Source organism: Dermatophagoides pteronyssinus, unplaced genomic scaffold, assembly GCF_027571235.1.
Source record: "Dermatophagoides pteronyssinus isolate colony J.1.1.1.1 unplaced genomic scaffold, Derpt_VIB-CSIC_2022.12 sq0011, whole genome shotgun sequence".
Taxonomy (NCBI): Eukaryota; Metazoa; Arthropoda; class Arachnida; order Sarcoptiformes; family Pyroglyphidae; genus Dermatophagoides; species Dermatophagoides pteronyssinus.
The window spans coordinates 311,308-334,674 of NW_027461535.1; the positions used below are offsets into that span (position 1 = coordinate 311,308).

At 29.3% G+C, this 23,367-nt stretch overlaps 6 protein-coding genes across 7 annotated transcripts; 5 read left to right on the forward strand and 1 right to left on the reverse strand.

Annotated features, from left to right (window-relative positions):
* The first annotated feature begins 25 nt into the window (after positions 1–25).
* On the forward strand, positions 26–2,567 carry udt (protein undicht). The gene is made up of 6 exons (XM_027339698.2): positions 26–227; positions 289–573; positions 645–743; positions 811–1,127; positions 1,222–2,188; positions 2,268–2,567. Exons 1-6 carry the CDS (start codon positions 104–106, stop codon positions 2,453–2,455), a joined length of 1,980 nt encoding a protein of 659 aa, XP_027195499.2. The 5' UTR covers positions 26–103; the 3' UTR covers positions 2,456–2,567.
* Synj (synaptojanin) lies at positions 1,222–7,379 on the reverse strand. The gene is made up of 3 exons (XM_075821532.1): positions 7,087–7,379; positions 6,491–6,728; positions 1,222–6,413 (listed from the first exon to the last, which is right to left on the reverse strand). Exons 2-3 carry the CDS (start codon positions 6,618–6,620, stop codon positions 2,809–2,811), a joined length of 3,735 nt encoding a protein of 1,244 aa, XP_075677647.1. The 5' UTR covers positions 6,621–6,728; positions 7,087–7,379; the 3' UTR covers positions 1,222–2,808.
* A 55-nt stretch (positions 7,380–7,434) lies between these two features.
* Positions 7,435–11,134, forward strand: LOC113790073 (transforming growth factor-beta receptor-associated protein 1-like). Its single transcript, XM_075821533.1, has 4 exons — positions 7,435–7,691; positions 7,796–9,987; positions 10,429–10,698; positions 10,937–11,134. The coding sequence occupies exons 1-4, from the start codon at positions 7,605–7,607 to the stop codon at positions 11,109–11,111; spliced, it is 2,724 nt and encodes a 907-aa protein (XP_075677648.1). The 5' UTR covers positions 7,435–7,604; the 3' UTR covers positions 11,112–11,134.
* Positions 11,135–11,945: 811 nt separating this feature from the next.
* Positions 11,946–15,399, forward strand: LOC113790075 (uncharacterized). Its single transcript, XM_075821540.1, has 2 exons — positions 11,946–13,312; positions 14,426–15,399. Exons 1-2 carry the CDS (start codon positions 12,800–12,802, stop codon positions 15,131–15,133), a joined length of 1,221 nt encoding a protein of 406 aa, XP_075677655.1. The 5' UTR covers positions 11,946–12,799; the 3' UTR covers positions 15,134–15,399.
* Positions 15,400–16,012: 613 nt separating this feature from the next.
* Positions 16,013–22,272, forward strand: Ythdc1 (YTH domain containing 1). Of its 2 annotated transcripts, XM_075821538.1 has the most exons (8): positions 16,013–16,332; positions 19,519–19,755; positions 19,827–19,894; positions 19,959–20,298; positions 20,362–21,343; positions 21,407–21,459; positions 21,549–21,664; positions 21,739–22,272. In XM_075821538.1, the coding sequence occupies exons 2-8, from the start codon at positions 19,599–19,601 to the stop codon at positions 21,967–21,969; spliced, it is 1,947 nt and encodes a 648-aa protein (XP_075677653.1). In that variant the 5' UTR covers positions 16,013–16,332; positions 19,519–19,598; the 3' UTR covers positions 21,970–22,272. The 2 variants fall into 2 exon arrangements, with proteins under 2 accessions (XP_075677653.1, XP_075677654.1); XM_075821539.1 differs by lacking the exon at positions 16,013–16,332 and having other exon boundaries at positions 19,451–19,755; positions 21,410–21,459.
* On the forward strand, positions 16,344–18,972 carry Atg16 (Autophagy-related 16). Its single transcript, XM_027339691.2, has one exon. The coding sequence runs from the start codon at positions 17,289–17,291 to the stop codon at positions 18,969–18,971; it is 1,683 nt and encodes a 560-aa protein (XP_027195492.1). The 5' UTR covers positions 16,344–17,288; the 3' UTR covers position 18,972.
* Positions 22,273–23,367: the final 1,095 nt, after the last annotated feature.

Here is a 23,367-nt window from a genome sequence, read left to right on the forward strand (position 1 = left end):
TTTTTCATTCATTCATTCATTAAATAATACAACAACAGGTATACCTTACCTGCTAAACAAAACAACAAAAAATTCTTTGCTTGTTTTTGTTTTTTGTTTGTTTATGTTTACCATCGTCGTCACACAGCCTTTTAAATCTTATGAAATTTTGACGATTTTGATTTTCAACAGAAACAAACCCATGGGTCTGCAGATGCCAAACAATAAAATGATGCCAATAATCAAAGGTTCGTTGTTGTTCAATTGAAATCGACTATTGATTTTTGACTTTTTTGGATTAATTTTCAGCGCTGATATTGATTTCGATCACAAAATGCTTTGCTCAATATGATTATTATCCACAACAACAACGTTGTAATATACCAACAACATTACGTGGTGAATGGTTTTCACGTGAAGATGGCCAAAATATTTATACACAAATAACTGAAAATGATTTTTCAAATCGTGGTTTATGTTTAGAAATGGTACAACATAGTTATGATAATTTTACATTTTTATTAAAAAAAGCTGATTGTATTTCTTGTGTTCGTATACTAATACGAACATTAAATGTTTTGGAAAAAATTGAAAGTAAGTTAATGTTTAACCTAACCTAACCTCACTTGACTTAATGAAATTTTTTTTTCTTTTTAAATTTTCAGCAAATTGTTTACAAAATTATCATCAAAATATTATACCAAGTTATGATTCATTATGTAAAAATTCATTGGATAATAATAAGGAAATGATAACCATGTTTTGTATGTTTGGTTTGGTTTGGTTTTTTGAAATTTGATTTTTGATTTTTCGGTTTTTTCCTTTATAAAGCAACAAATCCATCCGGTAAAAATTGCCGTTCAAGTTTAGAAGGTGTTTGGAATTTTGCCTATCAAAATCGTTTTAAATTTACTGGTGAATGTATACATGAAGAAGCTAATATTACGGCATGTCAAAAACCTGGTACACAATTTTTCAATCTAAATCAACAATTCTTAATGAATTATCGTAAATGTATAAATATGCGTGAAACTGAAGATGCTGAAGTACAATTTAAATGTTTAGGTGATTGGTATGTTGGGAAAAATCATTTTTTTGCTGTTGTTAATTCAAGAGAATCACGTGTTGAAGAAAAATATCGTTGTTTTGTAAGTTTGCCTTGTTGAGTCAGGTTAACCTAACCTGACCTTATTTTATTTCCTAACCTAACCTCTTTCCCCATTTTTTTCGATCAAATCATAGTTATCCAATCGTGATGATGATCAATTTTTATCCGTATCGATAACAGCCGAATGTAATACACTGAAATCACCACAAGAAGGACCAGAACGTTTACGTTTATTTCCAGTACGTACTGAATTAGTACAGGCTAAATGTACATTACCACAAAATTTTAGTGGCCTATGGATAAATACGGCAAATTTCGATGCCGAAGTTCAAATCAATTCGACAACAATGATTGAAAAATGGCGTCCAGATACTGGTCGTATTAAACAGGAAATTTTCGTTTGTCAAGAACAACGTGGTACACGTTTTGTAATGGCACGTTTAGGTGTAAATGGTTGTCAAAAAGATTATGTTTGTTTTGAATTTCTACCTCGACATCATAATGTCATACGTTATCGTAAAGGACAGGCAATGATTATGGATCGTTTTTCAACCGTTTGCGCTTGGACAATGTTTAATTCGGAAAATGAATGGAAATATGATATACTAATAGCAAAAAATCCCGTATCCATTAAATGTCCAATTGCTGGGAAATTTCGTTTCAAACAATCCGGTGATATTCTGTTTGAAACACGTATACGTGGTGGTGTTACACAATTCCCCAGGCCGAATGTTTATTGTAAAGCAAATATATCAGATTTTTCTGTTTGTGATAGTGATCAAAAAATTCTTAATATTGATGCTGATTATTGTTTGTCGGTTGATCAATTCGGTTTACCGGTGGATATTTATAGCCAACCGGATTATCAAATGCAATGTATTGCGTATTGGAAAGAAAATCTTAAATCATATCTTATTACATATGATAGTTTGGATGCTTATAGCCGATATCGTTGTTGGGTTTATCAACGTTCCGATTTGAATGCCATACTTATGTCAATGTCAGTAGGGGCTTTTTGTCATATACGACAAGATGTCCGAAGTGGTCATGCTATTGAAGGTGCACAAGTTGCATTAGAAATGATTGAATATGAACGTGAACGTAAGTTACTTTATTACCTCACCTTCGCCTTTGTTTTACCTTACATCACTTTAACCTGACTTACCTTTACCTTTACTAGATGATGATTGTCCATTATATTTTGATGATGGTTCAAACCCATATAAATCAGCACAAGATCATGTTACTATTTTACGTCCAATGGCTTTAACATCAAATTCTCTTCAAATTCAATTTTGTAATCATCAAATTTGGTTACAAATATTTTTATTTATATTAACAACAACAACAACAATATTTTTTATATAATTTTTCAACAAAGAAAAATATTCTATAATTTACGACATTACTTAATCATCTATATAGAACAACAACAACAACAACACCTGGAAAATTCATCGATTTTTTTAAACTAAATAAACTTTGCACACACTTTTTAAAAGATATGTATGATCTCTGTGTATGTGTGAGAGTGAGACATGGATTAATTATATTAACTTTAAAATTAAATTTCATAAAATAAAATCAATGAAAAAATTGAATTTGAAATTGAAATTGAAATTGGCAATCAAACAACGAAAAAAAACATGAATTAATGTCACTTGATAATGTTTTTCTTTTTTTGGTAATAATGACTAGTGTTTGAAAAAACAGATCTAATATTAATTACCACGTGGTGGAATTGCTGGTGGTGGTGGTGGTGGTATTGATGGTGGTAATCGACGTGATGGAATTGGTGGTGGTGGTGCAGCCGCCGGTAGTAATGGTGCAGCCACCGGTGGTGGTCCACAAGCTGGATGAACAGGTGCAGGTATATTCGGCATATTTGTTTCATCATCATCATCATCATTATCATAATTAAAATGATTATCATCATCGCTGTCATCATCATAATCATCATAATCATTATGATCAACATTATTTGGCATTGATGGGGGTGGTGGTGGTACTTGTGCCGTTTGCTGTTGTGTAATTCTAATTGGAGGTGGTCTTGATGGTGGTAGTTGTGGTGGAAGTTTTTCATTAATGGACAACGGACTATCATCATCATTATTATTACATGTATCGAAAATATCATCGATAATTTTCTTTTCGGAAGATTTCTTCGTTGCAGGTGGTGGTGGTGGTGCAGGTCTTACAGGTGCTACCGATTTCTCTTTTCCACCCGTTTCTAAACTTGATTGTTTTGGTGGTGGTGGTCGTACAGGTTGCTGATTCGATTGATTATTAATCGATTGATCATCAATCAAAATTGAATCAATAATTAATTGTTGATCTAAATCCGTTTGATTTGTAATTAATTTTTTAAAATTATAATTATTATCATTATAAATTTGATCAATATCTAATTTTTTTGTATTTTCAATCAATGGTATTGTATTACAAACACCCAAATCAATTTGTTCTTGTATTAATTCTAACCAATTTTTTGTTTTATATTCAGCTTGAAATTTTCTATCCAAAACATTAAAAATTCCCATCTGTACTAATTTTATTGCTGATTGTCCATTTTTCAATGTAATACGCATATGATCATCACCAAAACCAGCCAAAACTATAGGACAAATTTGTTCATTAATTTTTTTAATTAATTCTTCAATATATATTGGTTCAAATGATTTCGATGGATCCATTGGGTTAATTTCTTTAATAATAACCGTTGAATCAATAGGACCAGATTTTTCAATAACATCATTAAAAACTTGATTGAAACGATCAAAATCTGATTGTAAAATTTCAATTTTATATTCACCAATAACTGGACGATGATCTGATGTTTTCAATTCTGTTCGACCATAAAATACAATTTCACCATAATTATATTCATTTGTTTCTTTTTCCATCAAACTAGTTGGTTGAAATTTTCGATATAAAATACGATCAGTCCATGCTGGTATCCGTGATTTTTCACTTGTATCATAATCATCACTATTAATATCATATTTATATGTTGGTGCAAAATCCACCTGTCCTTCATGATAATCATGAAATATTAAACCATCTTGTTGTTGACATTTTAATTGATCTTTTTCTAATAATTCTGACCATTTTTGTTCCGAGATTAATTGTTTACATTCATCAATCGGCATATCGATACGATAATTAAAATCACCACACCAAAATACATAATCATGTGATTTGATTTTCTTTCCAATTGATTGAAACATTTTGCGGGAAATTTCTTTGAAATCTTGATTACGTTCTTGAACCTGGTGTTGGCCGGCAGCAAAATGTGAACAAATAAAACATAGTGTTGAATTATATAAACGTAAACGAATACCAACACCACCTTTATTACCGGTTGCACCACCAAAACCAGTTTTTACTGTATCCGTTTGTACATCACGAATATAGCGAGCAAATTTTGGTTTAACAAATAAAAACAAACAAACACCAACTAATTGTACACATGTAACCAGTACATATGTTTCATTTCTGGACAGAGTTTTTTCCAATTCCATTAACCATTCTTTTTGATTTGTTGTACTTGTTGCAACAATATTCTGTGCACTAAGATCAACAATTTCTTCAAAACCAATTGCATACAGATCAGGTGAATCCGGTTTTGACAATGAACTTAATGAATCATCCAATGATAAATCTAAAATGTTTATCTGATTACCTAGGGGTTGATTTTTTCGATTATAATCCAATAACCAATCTGATAGTGGATCTGATTTTTTATAAATAATACTATTAAAATGTTTACCACCATTAACATTCCATGTACCAACTGCTACACGTATTTCCATAATGTTTGTATATTCAAAATGTCTATCATAAATAGACATTAATAACGGTGATGGTAGATGTAGGTAATGATTCGGTAATAATGAACGAAATTTTTCCATATAATCAATATTTGATAATTTCCCTGTTAATAGAATATCAAATGCTTCTTGTTTATTCGAATCGAAAAGATTATTTTGAAATGTACGTGCAACCGATAATGTACCATCACGTATTTTGGATTTTCCTTCCAGCGCACCAGTACCAGCATAAATTCTACTTATTTGATCACCATTAGATTGCCACATATTTTTAAAAACTTCCGTAAATCTCGAAACAATTGTTGATTTTTCATCCAATCGTAATATACGTAGTTGTTGTTTGAGCATTTCTAAACCGAAAAATGTTTGTACACGATTTGTACGATCCAAACAATCAATACAATTTATACGAAATGTTCCCGTTTGATGCATTCGGTTTTCATTACCGCCATCTTGATCATTACCCGTGCCAATTGAATAATAAAAACCAAATTCATCAAAATATTTTTTTACACGTTCTTTCAACATTGTTACAAGATTTTCTTCACGTTGACCACGTTGACAATAATGATGATAATCAAATGCAATATATGGTATATCATTTGAAAAATATGATAATTTATGATGTGTTTTATACATTGAACCTAATATAAATTCACTTTCTTTATTACTAACCAAATTGATAATCACCTGTTTCCCATACAGATATTGTAACATTGCCAAATGACGTTCATATGCTGGATGTGATAATTCATTACCACGGGATAAACGTAATTTATGCGAACCAACTTGTACACCAGTTTGTTCCCAAAATAATGGTATCGAACCACGTACAATCAGATATGATGAAATATTATTATTATCAAGTAATATTATTTGTTCGGTTTCAACAAAATTTGCAACATTTCCATTATCATTACAACCACGAACATTAAAACGAGTACCGGCACGTTCACATGACAGTCGTGATATTAAACATGCTTTTGCTTGTTGATGACCAACATAAACAGTATTAATACCGACAAAACCACACATTATTTTCAATAACCATCGATCCGTATTAACATTGAATGATTTCATGTATGGATAAAACATACGATTCCAAAAAAATCGATTATCAGTTTCATTCATACGTTCTAAACGTTGACAACAAATGGTTAAATCAAATTTTTTTGCTGATAATTGTTGTTGTTGTTGTGGTGTTGTCCATGAAAAATAAAATGTTTGTGAATTAAGAATTTTCTTAATATCTTGTATACGATCTAATTCGGATTGTTGTTGTTGCTGATGACCATGTTGTAATGGAATAAATGTTGTTTCCGTTATACAAAATATTTCTGAATTTTGTATCTTTCCAATCGATACACAGCTTACAATACAAACTAAATAATTTTGTTGTTGATCAATACCGATATTTAGATTAAGTATACCAAGACAACCATAAACATCCATTAACATATGATATAATGGTTTTATAGCTTCATTTTCACGTGTACCTATGATGATTGAAAAAGAATCACGATTTAAAATGAAAGGTTTTTATCAAAGAAAAACAGAGTTTAAAAAAACTTACCAAGAATATCTATACAACCAGATTCAAATAATAATGATTCGGAACGATCATTTTTATTTTCCAACAGTACTGAATAGACATTATTTTTATCCGTTTTATGATATATACGAAATATTTTACCAAGAACCATTTTTATTATTATTATTCAAATGATGATGATGAATTGAAGGATTTTTGTTGAATCATAATATTGATTCCAAGTACCAAGACAAAAAACCAAAAACTTGAAAACCAAATTCTATTTTAAGAGAAAAAGAGAAAAATAAAAACATTGAAAATAAACATTCGAATCAAGAATATTCTTTTTTTCTAAGTGTTTATTATGGAATAGTTTTTGACCACAGAATAATAATCATAACCAAGAATATCACTATATAAACAATGGGTTATTTGATCAATGATTTGATCTCTATATATATTCCCAGAATAAGTTCCTGGAACATGCGCCAATCGAATAACCAAGAAGGAAAAAATCAAGGAAAATAACGCCCGGTCAAAGAATTTAGTAAACAAAAGTGCGAGAGATTTTGATTTTGAAAATCGAAAAAATTGTTGTTTTTTTTGAATTTTAAAATAGGAAAAACATTTTTACTTACAAGTAGATTTGTCCACGATAGATGATAAACAAACACACTTCCTTGAGATAAAGGATTTCTTCGTAAAAAATTCAAATTCAAATTGGTTTTGCTCATAGGCAAATTTGAAATCGCTCTGGCTGAGTTTGTCGTGCGGATTGACAACAACACAAGATTATCATCTCAATCAAATATTAAAGCCATAAAACACCTCGATTATGAATGATGATAATGAATGATGGTTAAAATCTGATTTTGACAAAGACTGATTTACTCCCCACCAAAACAAACAACAGCAAACGATTTTTGCTCATTCATTCATTTTTTTACGACCAACAACAAATCGATCGAATGATCGATACCGACCAAAAAGTTTGATCGATAGATGGCACCACTGATCGAATCGAATTCGTTTTTTTGGATCGTTTGGTTCGATTTTGCAGCTGATTTTGATGGATTCTTTTGGATTTGATCATCAGATTCCAGAAAATCATCAAAAATTTTGTTTTCCTTGAATCAACCAATGTCAAATTGAAAAAATGTCCGAAAATTTTGATATAAAATGTTTTGAAATCATACCAATATTGGATGATGATATCAAGATTAATGATAAAATTTCTGTACAGGTTTGTTTGAGAAAAACGCCGCCGGTCTTTGAAAAAAATGATGTTTTCAGTGTTTCTAATTTTCTTAATTTTGCGTTTCTTTTCAAACAAAAATCCAACAACAGATCACCTGTTTAGAAGTTTATAATCATGATGTTTATCTTGGTACAATCGATTCATTTGTTTTGTGCTACCCGAATCTACTGCAATCATCGACATCGAAAACATCGTTGGAAAATCGAATTGTAAAATATTTGGGTTTAAAAAAACCGGTAAATAAACTGAAAATCCTCCCGATATTGAATCGTTTGATTTGTCATTGTGATAATCAATTGTTAATGATGAATTCATCCACAACCACCAATTTTGAATTAATATCAACATTTCGTTTACGTAATATTTTTGCATTCACATTGAACGAATCACCCGTTACAATGGATCCATTTCAATTGGAAATCTGTTTGGCTAAACGTAAATTGATTCAAATCGGTCTGATAAACGGAGATAAACTAACCTTGTTGAAAGAAATTAACCTTACGGAACAACCATTAATAATGTCAATGGATGGTTATTTTATCTGCATGGCATCCATTTCAAATTATTTTATTATCAATTGGATGGATGGATCTCAACAACAGTTATGTGTTAACCCTTATGAACCATCATCATCCCAATATCAATTACCAATTTGTAAATATATATCACGTAATGAATTTTTAATTAATGGACCTTCGAATTTGGGTGTTTTTATAAAAACTTCCGGTATTTCGGAACGTCCACCAATTAATTGGGGCCCGGAGGTTTTACAAATTGCTTATTCATATCCATATATTTTATGTTTAAAATCTGGAAAAATATCCATAATCAATATTATTGATCAAAAAATTAAAGAAGAATTTCTTTTGGAAAATGGTTTGGATATGGATAATTTTGATGGCCAGATTATTGTTGTAACAAAACAATCACGTATTTATCAAATGAAACGTTGTTCATGGCAAAAACAATTCAATGAATTATTATCAAGGGAAAAAACACAAGAAGCAATTGATTTATATGAAAATCTTTATCAATCAGGTATGATGACTACCGGAGAATATCAACGTTTTGAATTGATAAAATTACATGCGGGTTTTATTGAATTGAAAAATGGAAATTTTCAACAAGCTCGAAGGTTTCTATTCGATGGTCATTGTGATATTGATTTGTTGTTGAGTTTGAATGAAAATCTTGAAAAAAGATTAAAAATAACAGCAACAACAGCGATGAACGATGAAAATATTCAAACGTTATTGGATACGATCCGTAAAGAACTTGGTAAAACGCAAATCAATCAATTTTTGATTGATTATATTGATTTGATCCAAAGTAATGATCTGGATCAAACTGATTTCAAACGAATCCGTACAGCAAAATTATTATTATTATTGGAAAATTTATCATGCGATTCTTCAAATTCCGAATTAATACGGGAATTTTTTCGGGAAAATTCCTCGGATAATTATTATTGCGAACTTATTGAACGTTATTTGATTGAAAATAACCTTCATTATTATCGGGCTTTGTATTATAAATCCAGAAATCAGCTGGAAAAATCTGTAGAAATATTTCGGAAACTAGAAAAATCCGAAATTGATGATAAATATTATCCAGGTATCGAAGAATTAATCCAATTACTAATCGAATGTTCAAATGTCCAGTTGATTATGAATCATGTTGAATTTATAATGGAAAAAAATCAACTGGAAGGTGCCCGAATTTTGATTGCAAACACACGGTTTGAAAATGATAAATTCACAATACTTAACCCTGAATTCGTTATTAGGAATTTATATCGATATCGTATGGCATTGATAAAATATCTGGAATATTTAATCGATGAAATGCAATTAACAAATGAAAATATTCATACAACATTAATAAGAATTTATATTGAAATTCTTTCCATACAATATGAAAATGAAGAAGAAAATTCCAGTTTTTATAAAGAAATTAAAGAAAAATTACAACAAATATTATTGGAATCGGATTATTATGATCAAAAAATTATTGAAAAATATTTATCGAATGGTGGTAATAATTTGAATTATGAAATGGCAATATTAATGGGAAAAATGGATAAACATCGTGAAGCATTTGAAATTTATTTGAATGATCAACATTTAGATTATCAACAAGCATTACGACATTGTATTGAATATGGTCGTCGACCAAGACAAAATCAAAATAATAATGGTAATCAAAATGATGATGATGACGATAATCATCATCATAAAATCTATCAAACATTATTAAAAATTTATTTGGATTTATATCGAAAGTAAGTACAATTGTACCCTTTTAGTTTTGATCTTTCTCTTTGTCCGTGTGTGTATGTGTGATTGATTGGGAAAATTAATTAATTAATTAATTGATTGATTTTCTGATGGAAAAAACATTGCATATTTTGTTGTTGTTGTTGAAATTGACAAAAACTCTATGATTAAATGATGATTACCTTTACCTTTAAATTGATAATTGATAAAAATAGTAATAATATTTGTCATTGAAAATTGGAAATTTTTCAAATCATTTAGGATTCGTGCCAGATAATTAATTTATCAGAATTTAGACAGAGAAAGGGGAGAGAGAGAGAGAGAGAGGGGGAAAACTCTGTTGAAAATTGATTTTTGATTTCTGAATTTTGATTTTTGATTGATTTTCTGATTTATGATTTCTGAATTTTGATTGATTTTTTCGTTTTTTTCATTCAAAAACGTAGAAATGGTCCGGAAGTACTGAAACCATTATTAAATTTCTTGAATCATCCGGAATGTCATTTCAATATGATTGAAACATTGAAAATATTACCCGATGAATGGCCATTAAAATTAATTTATTTAAATTTATTTAATAATCTAAATCGATTTTATAATCAAAAATTTCAATCATCATTTGGATGTTTATTAGCTAAATCTATGGCCGAACAACTTAAACAACAGCAAAAATTACGAAAAACAGAAAATAAGTCGATCCGGATTGATCGTAACAGGTTTGTTGTTTTCGATGATAAAAATCAATCACTTAACGATAAACTTTTTTTCTTTTCTTCCCTTCCCTTCTCTTTTCCTTAATCCTGTTTTGTTTTCTTGGAACACATCCTTTATCTATCATCACCATCCTTATGGATTATAACATTTTTTTTTTGTTGGAAACATGGAAACATACGTGTTGAACTTATTAACGAAATTTGGAAAATCGAAAAATCGGACCTGTCCAAACAAAATTAGTGAATGTTTTCTATGTCATACAAAATTGATTGATTCAAAATTTGTTTGGTTACCATCAACGAATGGATCAAAAAATGGATTAATTGTACATGATTTTTGTTATTATAATAGGATTTTACAAAATAATAATAATAATGATAATGGCGTTGGTGGTGGCGATGTCGATAATCAATAAAATTCAGTTTGAACAGATTTTAACCGAATGTTTTGTTTTTGTTTGTTTGATTGATTGATTGGTGATTGGTAGTACCATTCAATCAATCAATCGATTGATTAAATGAAATTTTCCAAAACGTTTTTTTGTTTCAAAAAGAAAAATTTTGAAACAAAAATTTGCCCAATTTCAAATTGATTTTCCAATCCAGACCCGGATCAGTAAAAAAAACAGTAAAAAAAACCCTTTCGATTTTTTTCGTTTAGTTTTAGTTTTTGTTTGTTTGTCTGTGTGTGTGACAGGTAAAAATGATTTATAATTTTTTTTTATTTTGGCCAGGTTGAAAAAAACAGTGAAAAAACATCTGTTTTTCAACAACATGTCATGATCAACATCTGATATTTTGCTGCTGTTCGATGTTCGTTCAAGATTATATCTTTAGAAAGCAAAAAACAAATTTTCTATCTGGATTTAGGATTTTCATTTTGGTTGTTTTTCATTTCATTTTCGTTTTCGTTTGTTTCATTCATTAATCAAAAACAACAAAACTAACAAGCAAACAAACAAACAGGCAAGCAAGCAACAAGTGTTTTAGTGGTGTTTTCATTTTCATTTTGTTGTCGTCGTTGTCGTTATCACCATCATCATTGAAAATCCTTATTATCATCATCGTTATCGGTAGAGAGAGAGAAACAAGCAAACACACAAACGAGAGAGAACCGTGTCTTTTTTCAAACATTGTTGTTGTTGTTGGGGAATTATAGTAGTGGTTACCATCATTATTATCATCGAAAAAATATGATGTTTCTTTTTTTTTGTAAAAATCATAAAAAGAGAGAGAGAAACAAAAAAATGTATCCATCCTACACTTTTGTTGTTATCCAACAACATCATTACATCCTCTATATTTTCATTCCCAAAAATTCATTCGATTTTGATTCGTCCATCCATCAACAACCAACCATCATAAACAATCGATAATATCGACACAATCGTCATTCGTCGATTCGAATCATTCTTTTTTTTTTTTTTTTTTTTGACGTCGTTAATCTCTGTTAACATCTTTGGCTTGGATATTCTTCCCATTCAATGATTTGACGATTTGAGCGAAATTCTCCTTTAAAAAATCATCAAAATTAACATTTTTGCATTGGCGACGACGATAAAAACCCAGATTCAACGCGTCACTCTCTCTCTCTCTCTCTTCAGCTACTTCAATCAACCATTCCATATAGCAGTTTGTTGTTGTTTGGTTTGTTTTGATTTGTTGGCAATTCGGTTTTATTACATTCCACCATCATCATCATCATCGACAGCAACAAGTGCCTGTTCTGTTGCTGCCTTGTTGTCCAGTTTTTTTTTCATTTCACTCAAGTCCAGTGTCCAATCCTACAGTGGAAGCAAACTTTTTTCTGTGTTTTTTGGCCAACTAACACCGATTGTGTATATACACTGAAAACTGAACTGAACTGAAAGCTTTGTGTGCCTGATGAGTAAAAAAAGCTCTCTCTCTTGTGTTGACTGATATTTTTCTTGGTTCTGTTTTTGGTTGGCCATTTTTGTTTGTTTCTGCTTCTTCTTATTTCATCAAGTTTTGTGAAAAAAAACTTTGCGTTTTTCGTCAGGAATTCTTCTCCGCACGTGTCTTTATCTGGTTTTTGAAGAATTTTTCAAGTTAAGATCCACAAAAAACAATATCCACCAACATTATGGATTATAATGGTAGTATGGGTGATGGTAATAATATAAATAATGGTGATTATATTGATGCACCATGTCCACGTTTATGTCATTTAATAAAATGGCCAGATTTTAATGGTTATGGTTTTAATTTACATGCTGAAAAAACTAAACAAGGACAATATATTGGTAAAGTTGATGATGATTCACCGGCAATGTTAGCCGGTTTACGTGAAGGTGATAAAATTATTGAAGTAAATTTTGTTAATATTTGTAATGAAAATCATCGTCAAGTTGTTGAACGTATAAAATCTATAACAAATGAAACAAGATTATTAGTTATTGATGATTATGGTGATCGTTGGTATCGTGAACGTAAATTAATAATAAAATCCACACAATCGAATGTTATTTGTTATCGTACACCAATACCAAGACCATTACAACAAGGTATATTACCATTACCATTATCATCATCTGATCCAATGATACAAATACGACAACCATCATCATTAATAAATCAACAACAACAACAACAACAGGTAAATTTTTTCTTTCTTTCTTTTCTTTTTTTTTAAATTGGCCTAATTTTCTAAATTGATAATTTAATTAATTATAAACGGATTGATTGATTGATTGACATTTTAGGCAAGAAAATTGTCAATGTCATCATCATCATGACTATAAAATGACATATAGCATTAGCAATAGATGAAAATAGTGAGGGAGAGAGAGAGAGAGAGAAAATAGACAGTTTCGGATGCGGCATAAATAGACAATATTGCATCCTTTTTTCTTTTTTTGGCTTGCTGGGGCGTTGTTACCTGGAATTTTTGATTTTTTAAAATAAATTTTATTATCTTTTATGCAGCTATGATTATTTGAGTTTGTTATTTTTGATTAGCATTGTCAGTATGCATCCCCCCACTCACAAACACAATATGACAATAGGGATTAGAACAATTGACAAAAAATCCTACACACCTGATGATTATTTTTTGTTCGAAGAAAAAAAAACTTTGACAATGATTTATCATCATCATCATCATCATCATTATAATTTGAATTTCTATGTTTATTTCAAAAGAATAATGGATAAATGATGCGTTGGTGGTAGGTTTTAAAATTTGAAAATTTTTTTCAAACAAAAGAAAACAAAAAAAATTTGGCGTTTTTTTCTGTAAAGTTTTATCGAGATTCGATTCTATTTCGATCCGGTTCGGTTTGATTCAATCCGGATTCAAATTGGACAACTATTTTAACCCCAAAAAAAAATCAAAAGTATTCAAGGTTTTTTTCCTGATTTTACATCTTTATTATTTTTTTATATCAAAAAAAACTACATTACTAAAGTACATTTACTCAGTCACAATCTATCTATCTTTTGAGTACTTTCGATCTCGTTTAATTTAGATGATGATGTTGATAAAATTTTTTTTATTATCCTTATCCTAATCATCATCATTGGAGAAACAAAAAAAAACATGTTTCCATGCTTCTCGTTTTCCTAAATTCAATTCATTTTACAAAATATATAAATGTTTTTATCCAAAATGATATTAATTAAACCAATTTTTTTGTTTTTTTCTATTGTTTTTTTTTATATATCAAAATGATCTCTCTGTGCTCAATCTGACGACAATGGGGAAAAATAGGCGGTCAAAAATGAATTGAATCGTCGTAAATCATCATCAGCATCATCATCAACGACATCATCGACAACAACATCGTCATCGAAACAAGATAATAATACGGGCTTAAATAATAATAATAATAATCCACAACAACAACAACAAAATAATAATAATAATGATGATAATGATATTCAAAATAATGGAAATAATTCAATAAAAACAACAACAACAACAACATCGAATAATAATAATAGTAATAATAATGGAAAAATTGATAATAATAATCGTACAGCAAGTATAACATCATCAATCGATTCATCCGCATCCGCATCATCATCATCATTGTCATTATCGTCATCAACATCATCGAAGAACAACAACAACAATCGTAACAATATCAATGGATCACCCATTTCAAATAATTCTGAATCAAATTTAAATAATAATAATAATAATAATAATAATGAAATTGATGAGAAAAAGTTACAATCGAATGGAACAACAACAACAACAACAACAGCAAAACGTATTGTATCGAATGATAATAATGGTGGTAATGTTAATGGTGGTGGTAATGTTAGTAGTGGTAATGGTGGTAATTCAACAGAATTAAATCTTAATATGACAGCAGCCGAAATGCGTCAATTAATTGCACAACGTAAAAAACAGGATATTAAAAAAACACAAATTGATTTAAAGAAAAAATATGAAATTATACAACAAATGTAAAACAAACAAAACAAAACGAACGAGATTTGATTGATTTCTTTCAAATTCAATGACAAACAATTTTTCGTTGTCTGTATGGTTTTTGTTGTTGTTTTTTTTGCGGTGACAAATGAATGATATATATAGGAGAAAATATGTAATTTGTTACAGGTTTTTTACCTTGTTATTAATTTTTTTTTTTTTTTGTTATGTATAATTCTTTTCTTTCTTACTTTTTCATTCAAAACATTTCCAAATGACTGATGACATTGATAATCGACAGCACACACACACACACACATTTAAACACTTGAATAAACACACACATACATCCGTTACAAAATGTGCCATCATCCATACTGAATGAGAAAATATTGAACAAAGCACAAGGATTTTATTATTGAATTGAATTGAATTCATAATCATTTTATCACTTTTTCATAGAAATCTCATCAAAAAAAACACTGTTTGTTTTTCCGTTTGAATGAAAAAACAAAAAAACAAAAATTCCAGTTTTACAGTCTGCAGAATAATTTTTTAAAACTCTTATCAAATATTGATATTCTTCACACAAACGATACATTCCATTTCATAATGTTTTACCTTTTTTTTAATTTATAAAAATAATAATAAAAATCGGTTTTACAAAGATTACAAAAAAAAAAAAAAATTACAAAAATTGATTTAAATTTACCGCCAATCATTTACCGTGGAAAAAAAATTTTTAGTTTTCGTCATTTATGTACGGTCATCGCGATTGAATCTTTTCATAAAAACTATGTCAAGATTCATTCGTGCTTGCCACTACCACAAGACTTCTTGTGTTTATATAACCAAAGATGTTGTTGTTATTAATGCTACTACTAATGTTTTTTATTTTGTCTGTTGTTATTGTTCGATCGAGCAAAACGAAAAAGAAGAACAAGAATCTGCCAAATAGTGTTGTGTTTGTTATTATCCTGAATTTTGTGTTGTTCATCTCGATTAAGAATAAAAAAAAAGACAAAGAAGAAATCAAATCAAAAACCGTCAATACATCGATGATCAACGATCTTTTTTTGTTAAACTGATTTAATTGTGAAATTTACCTGAAAATCAACGAAAAATACGGAATTTCCGGCGTTCAACAACAAACAAACAACGTGTTTTTTTGGAATTTGCTTATTCTGTTTATGAGTTTTGTTTGAAACACATTTTTTTCAAAAAAAAAATATCCAAAGGTTTGTTTGATAATAACGACATTTTTATTGTTGTTGTTGTTATCTTTAAAATGAAAAAAAACTTGACTTTATAAAATTGAAAAAAGTGAAAAAAAAATCATCAAATCATCAATGATGATAAAATGTTGACATTGAAAATGTTTTTTTTTTGTTTCATTTTCTCGGGCATAATTCATTTTCGTTTGAAACATTTTATGGATATTTTGTTGATTTGATTTCAATCAAATCAATTCTTTCGGTGTATCAATTCTGTGTTGTTTGATGTTTTTTACCTAATAATCTCCATCATATTTCACCATAATTTCATCAATTTTTTTCTGTTTTTTTCTTGTTTTTTTTTGGCTGAAAAAATTATGTAAAACATTTCCAAAGGTGTTATTCGACTCTTTTCTGTGATAAATCTCTGCCTATTTTTTTTTGTTGTTGTGCGTGTGTGTGATGTTAGTTTCATCGAAAATTTTGTTTGTTTGTTTTGAACCCACATTTGATAACATTTTTTTTCCTGTTTCATCCAGTTTAATTTTGGATGATGGTTTTTTTTTAAATTTGGACAAAATTATTATTCGAAATTGATTGATTGATTGATTGGTTGTTTTCAATTCATTCGATCAAGTTTTATTCGATTCTGATTTCGATATCGATATATCGATACCATCAAAATATCGATATTTTCTTGATGATATGTTTCTTTATCTCTCTCTCTCTCTAAAAGGATACCATATTTTTTTCGATTGAAAATACAAGACTGATCTTTAATTTGTTTGACAAAGAATCTCTCTTTTTTATTTTTATCTCTTTTTTTTCAGTCAACCAAAATTTATCAATTTACACTCACTCGATACACACACACACACAAATTAAAAAAAAAGACAATTTCTAAATGAAAATAACGCCTTAGAGTTCATCAAATCAACTGATTGATTTTGTTTCAAAAAATTAAATAAATGAAATAAAAAATGGCCATCATATCGACAGCAACAAATCCAACATGGAGAAAATCAATAATACAACAACTACAAGAACAACAACGTAAAACAAATGAACCATTTGAATCTGTGATACAAACATGTGTTAGTTTGTTTGAAAAAATTGATTCATTACAAAGAGAAAAATCAAATTCATCATCATCATCAACAACAGCGAATTGTGATAATCAAACATTGTCAAATCCAATACCATCATCATCATCAACAGCATCGACAACAGCAACAACAACATTAACTTCGGCAACAAATTCAACATTAAATGATCGTATACAATCATTACAAAATGATTTAAAAGAATGTCAAAAATGTATAATGGAAAAAGATTCAACAATAATTGAATTGAATACAAAAATAACTAGTTTAATGAAAGAAAAAAATGATTTAAAATCAAAACAAACTGATTTAAAAATAAATTTAGATTGTATGTTAGATAAATGTCGTGCATATGAAGAAGTTATAAATGATTTAAAAGGACAGAATACATGTTTAATTGATGAACATACTGCATTACAAATATTATATGATAGTTTAAAAAATAAATTTGATAAACTAAATCAACAATATAATGATTTGGTTACGAAAGTTATGGAAACAAAAGCAAAAGATGCTGAAATAATGAATGAAGAGAATGAAAAAATGATACGTTTACAACAGGAACGTTTACGTAAACAATTAGAAGATGATGCAAATAGAATTATGGTTACATCAAATGTTGAAAATGATTCAGTAAATTTGATTGAAAATCCTGTTACGGTAATAATACCTGAACGACCGAGAATAAATTTCGAACCACATAATGAAATATATGCATTAAAATTTGATAAAAAAACAAATTATCTAAGTAGTGGTGGTGGTGATCGTAAAGTAAAATTATGGAATTTTGATGATATTAAAATCAATCTGATACAAGTATTAACCGGTAGTAATGCATCGGTTACATCTATTGATATATTTGAAGAATATTTAGTTGCATCATCAAGTGATTATGCAAGTCGTGTTTGGACATTAAATGATTTTCGTTTACGTCGTACACTAACTGGTCATTCAAATAAAGTAATGTCAGTAAAATTTATGTCTGTAAATAATAAAGTTGTATCGGGTAGTTATGATAAAACAATTAAAGTATGGGATTTAAATCGTAATGCTTGTATGCGTACATTGTTTGCCGGTTCATCATGTACCGATATTGCTAATCGTGATGAAAATTTTTTTGCCAGTGGTCATATTGATAAACATATACGATTTTGGGATTCACGTATTGAAACATCATCAGCAACCGGAATTCAATTACAGGGTAAAATTACATCATTAAATGTTACGAATAATGGTCATTATTTGGTTGCCGCTATACGTAATGTTGATAAATTAACCTGTTTAGATTTGCGTATGAATTCATTTGTACAAAATTATACAGCCGATTCATTTACAATTGGTTGGGATTGGACCCGGTTATGTTTAAGTCCAAATGATCAATATATTGCTTGTGGTGGTAATGATAGTCAAATATTTTTTTGGGATTTTTCATCAGGAAAATTATTAAAAACATTATCAACTGATAAACATATTGGTACAATTATTGCAGTTGAATGGCATCCAAAAGGAAATTTATTTGCAAGTGCTGATCGTAATAAAAATATTGTACTTTGGTCATAATAACAACATTTTTCATTACTGAATCAAATTGAATTAACACTTTATCATCATCATCATTCTGTGTTATTTTGTGTGGTGTGTCATTCATCATTTTTGAAGAAAAAAAAAATTTAATTGACAAAAACATCTTTAGATGTGTGACATTTTCAATAATTATAATGTGATATTATTATTTTGTTGTTCCAAGTGAGTGTGTGTGTGTGATTAATGGTTAATTAATGGTAAATAAAAATAAATGCAAATTTTTTCTAAACAAACGGGTTAATATGTTGATTTCACTGCCCACACAACACAACACAGATTAGGCGCCATAAACCTTTTTTTCTTTTGTTAAAAAAAATTAAATCAAATTGGGATGATTTTTTTTTTGCATCAAATTATGATGATGGATGAATATCGTTGGTCATCGATCAGTTTTTGTTTTTTTTTTTTTTTTTTTGATGGAATTATGATGACCCTCTGAATTTGTAAACCAAAAAATAATTTGTTTCTTTTTTTTTAAATAATAAAAAATTTTTCTTGAAATCAAATCAAACAAACAAAAAAGGTCACGCACACTTGGATGTTGAATTAGTAACAACGATTTGGACGAACAAACAAACAAGGAAAAAAGAATAATTGAAAAAAATGATGAATGAAGAACGTAATGTTCTTGATGATCTTTTGGACAATGGTGATGATGAAGATTTTGATGCCGAATTAAAAGCGGCTAGAAATTTTGATCGTACAAGATTGGCAACAACAACAACGACAAAGAATAATAAAACATTGGCTCGTAATAACAGTAAGAATTGTTTTTTTGTCAGGAAAAAAGATTTACAAAACTTTGTTTTTCTCTCATTTTTGATCGTATAGATTTGGATTTGAAGAAAAAATCTTCAACAATCAAACCACAATCATCATCAAAAGATAATGGCAACAAGGTATAGTAGTTGATATTGAAATTGACAAATTTTGACATTTTTTATCCATTTTTTGTGGAAATAGTCGAATAATAATTTGACAAATCGATCAAGTGGAAATAATGGTGGTGGAAATAATAATGATCGAAAACAACGAAGATCAAAATCACATGAATCATCTCAATCATCAGCATCATGTCAATCACAATATAGTTGTGATTCAGGATCTTGTTCATGTGAAGATCATAGTTCAATTACTGGTGGTGGTGGTCCGGGTGGTGATGATGATCATCAATTACCAAATACAGCAACAACAACAACAACTGCTACTGCAACTTTGAAAGATAAAAATAATGATGATGATGATCGTGCATCGAATGCCGATAGTAATCATTCATATCAATCATTTACACGATCTCCAAGCTGTAAGTTTGTTTATCTTTTTCTTTTGAAATTTTAATTTTAATTTCCTTTTTTGTTTTATCAAGTAAAAATAAAAATAACCAAAAATTCCGATTCACGTACGGTGGCAAAATCAACAAATTTACGTGATGATCTTAATGATGATGATGATAATGGTAATGGTGAAAATGATGATGATCCCACTGCTAAAATCGGACGTAAAAGGAAACATGGCCATGATAATGATGATGATAATGACGACGGCGATGATGGCCTTAAACGTAGCCGAAGACATGCTCATCATCGTCATCATCATCGACATAAACATCATAATCGTCATAATCAATCGCCATCATCGTTGAAGAAAAATACATCAACAACAGCCAAGAAACGCGATTATTCATCATTAATTAAATATTTTTTCAAAGATAGTTGTTATTTTGTTATGAAAAGTAATAATGAAGAAAATGTTGAAATAAGTAAACGTGAAGGTGTTTGGTCAACACCATTACCAAATGAAATGAAATTGAATAGTGCATTTCGTGAATTTCGTAATGTAATATTAATATTTTCGGTAAAAGAAAGTGGAAAATTTCAAGGTTTTGCACGATTATCATCCGAAGTACAATATGATTTAGAACCAGTTAAGTGGGTATTACCACCTGGTATACAAAGTTGTCCATTTGGTGGTATATTTTTTATTGATTGGATTTGTCGTAATGAATTACCATTTACACATACATCACATTTATATAATGCATTTAATGAATCGAAACCAGTAAAAATTGCACGTGATGGCCAGGAAATTGAACCAAAAACAGGTGAAGAACTTTGCCGTCTATTTCCGGCGGATGATTTTGTCGATCTAATTCCAATGCTAAAACGAATGAAAAAACAAACATTAAATCGACCGAGAAAACGTCATTCACGTGGACCATTTATGGATAGTAATAATAATAATGCTGGTTCAACAACAACAACAACACGTCATGATAGTTATCGTAATAAAACATCTTTACATTTATCATCATCGACAACCGAAACAACATTATCTCTTCATTCCATCAAGTAGGGAAAAACGAAATTTTACTTGTTTTTGCATAATAACCTAATGATATGTTTGTTTTCTAGTAGAAAACGATTGGATTATCCTGATGGTTTTTATTCAAATCGTATACGTGATGGTATGTGAATAATATTGTGTTTTTTGTTTTGTTTTGTGAATAATGTTTATCAATATTTTGTTTTCCTCCCATCGAAAAACAAAAAATAGATCGCTATAATCGAACAATACAACCACGAACACGTTCTTCGGACAATAATTATGGATCAATGAATGGTTATCATTCATCTAGTTATCGAACAGGTGGTTATGTTCAATCGAATCCGGTAAATTAAATTCAATCTTTACTGTTTTAGGTTTTCCAAAATTCTAATTTTATTTATTCATATTTATAAAATAGTATCCTTTGGATAATGGTAATCATCATCGTCGTTATTCATCAACTAGTATGACATTATCATCATCATATTCATCTGGTACAGCAAGTTCGTATAATAATAATCACCATCATCATCATAATCAACAACAACAACAATATCGAACATATTCATCGAATGATGGTAGACAACAACAATTACATCGTGACCATTATCATCATCATCGTTCTGGTTTATATCGAGACCGTTATTGATCGTTTTGTGCAAGAAGGAAGAAAATATATAACACAAAACGTGACCATCAATCAACAACAAACAAAAATCTCTCTTTGAAAATCTTGGATCCCAAAAACAGAAAGAGATTTTTTTCTTGTTAGTTTTCATCGCTATTATGTGTACATTTTATGATTCTATCAGATGATGATTTTGATGATGATAATAATCCTTTATATCTTACATTTCAATCAATCAATCAATCTCTGTGTATTAGTTTGGATTAATCATTGTTATTAACAAACAAAATAAATCAATAAATTAAACTTTTTCGATAATTTGAATTAGAATTTGAAATTGAATTCAATTAATTTTTTTTTTTTGGTTTGTTTTGTTTGTATGGTAAATAAAAATGAAACGATTTGATTTTGGAAAAAATTTGAATGATTCCGAAATCAATAATTCAGATCAGCCAATTCAAATGTCATTATTGGCGATCATTTTAATGTTAACAACAACAATGACAACCGTAATCGGTTTGTGTACATATAAAAAACGAAAAAAGCAAACGTCTGATGATGATTATTCGGATGAAGGTGAAGAAAATCAAATAGATATTGAAGCCGGTGAAGGTGAAGGAGAAGGAGAAGGAGAAGAAGATGAAGCTATGATTGAACAAGGTGATGTATTAGAAGAAGAAGCTGATGTTATGGAAGGTTATGACGAACAAGCGGATGTTAACCAAGAAGGTTATGGCGAACAAGCGGATGTTAACCAAGAAGGTTATGGCGAACAAGCGGATGTTCTACCAAGTGATGCCGAACAAGTACCAGTTATTGATAGTGGAGCGAAACAAGCACCAGATTCTGAAGTTAAAGCGGAACCACCTTTATCAGTTGTAGATGCAATACCGACAAATGGAAAAGAACAATTACCATTAATAGCCAAAATTTCAGCATTTAAATTTTCTGACAAAGAACAACAACAACAATCACAACAAAAAGAGCCAATCATAAAAACAAAAATCAAAGATAAAGATGAACAAAAACAACAACAACAACAAAAACAACGATCATCATCTAGAACAAAATTAAATATATCGATAAAAAAAAAGGAAACATTAACGGATGAAGCATTAACTGGTGAACATAAAACATCAAGATTATCGGAAGAAACATTAACATTGACAGAAAAACCGGCAATAAAATTACGAATATCGAATAAATTATTAATTAAACAAGGACAATTACCATTATCACAGATACATGATCAAAAAAGAATAAATATTTCATCAATAAGAATGTTACGTACTACTGGTAGTAAAATAAGAAATAAAAAAAAATTACAAATAATAGCGGCTAAAAAAGAATATATACAAATGTATGCTGGTATTGATGAACTACAACCAACAACAATAACAAAAAAAAGACAACAACCAT

What these genes read in the sequence shown, in the direction of transcription:
- Atg16 (XM_027339691.2), top strand. Translation starts at nt 17,289, where the DNA reads ATGGCCATCATATCGACAGCAACAAATCCAACATGGAGAAAATCAATA.
- LOC113790073 (XM_075821533.1), top strand. Translation starts at nt 7,605, where the DNA reads ATGTCCGAAAATTTTGATATAAAATGTTTTGAAATCATACCAATATTG. An exon ending in ATGATAAAATTTCTGTACAG is followed by an intron (nt 7,692 to 7,795) that starts GTTTGTTTGAGA and finishes ATCCAACAACAG; the next exon opens with ATCACCTGTTTAGAAGTTTA. An exon ending in ATCCGGATTGATCGTAACAG is followed by an intron (nt 10,699 to 10,936) that starts GTTTGTTGTTTT and finishes AAACAAAATTAG; the next exon opens with TGAATGTTTTCTATGTCATA.
- Ythdc1 (XM_075821538.1), top strand. Translation starts at nt 19,599, where the DNA reads ATGATGAATGAAGAACGTAATGTTCTTGATGATCTTTTGGACAATGGT. An exon ending in ATTTACACGATCTCCAAGCT is followed by an intron (nt 20,299 to 20,361) that starts GTAAGTTTGTTT and finishes TGTTTTATCAAG; the next exon opens with TAAAAATAAAAATAACCAAA. An exon ending in TTCAAATCGTATACGTGATG is followed by an intron (nt 21,460 to 21,548) that starts GTATGTGAATAA and finishes AACAAAAAATAG; the next exon opens with ATCGCTATAATCGAACAATA.
- udt (XM_027339698.2), top strand. Translation starts at nt 104, where the DNA reads ATGTTTACCATCGTCGTCACACAGCCTTTTAAATCTTATGAAATTTTG. An exon ending in AATGATGCCAATAATCAAAG is followed by an intron (nt 228 to 288) that starts GTTCGTTGTTGT and finishes ATTAATTTTCAG; the next exon opens with CGCTGATATTGATTTCGATC. An exon ending in AAGAAAAATATCGTTGTTTT is followed by an intron (nt 1,128 to 1,221) that starts GTAAGTTTGCCT and finishes ATCAAATCATAG; the next exon opens with TTATCCAATCGTGATGATGA.
- Synj (XM_075821532.1), bottom strand. Translation starts at nt 6,620, where the DNA reads ATGGTTCTTGGTAAAATATTTCGTATATATCATAAAACGGATAAAAAT. An exon ending in TGGTTGTATAGATATTCTTG is followed by an intron (nt 6,414 to 6,490) that starts GTAAGTTTTTTT and finishes CAATCATCATAG; the next exon opens with GTACACGTGAAAATGAAGCT.
- LOC113790075 (XM_075821540.1), top strand. Translation starts at nt 12,800, where the DNA reads ATGGATTATAATGGTAGTATGGGTGATGGTAATAATATAAATAATGGT. An exon ending in AACAACAACAACAACAACAG is followed by an intron (nt 13,313 to 14,425) that starts GTAAATTTTTTC and finishes GGGGAAAAATAG; the next exon opens with GCGGTCAAAAATGAATTGAA.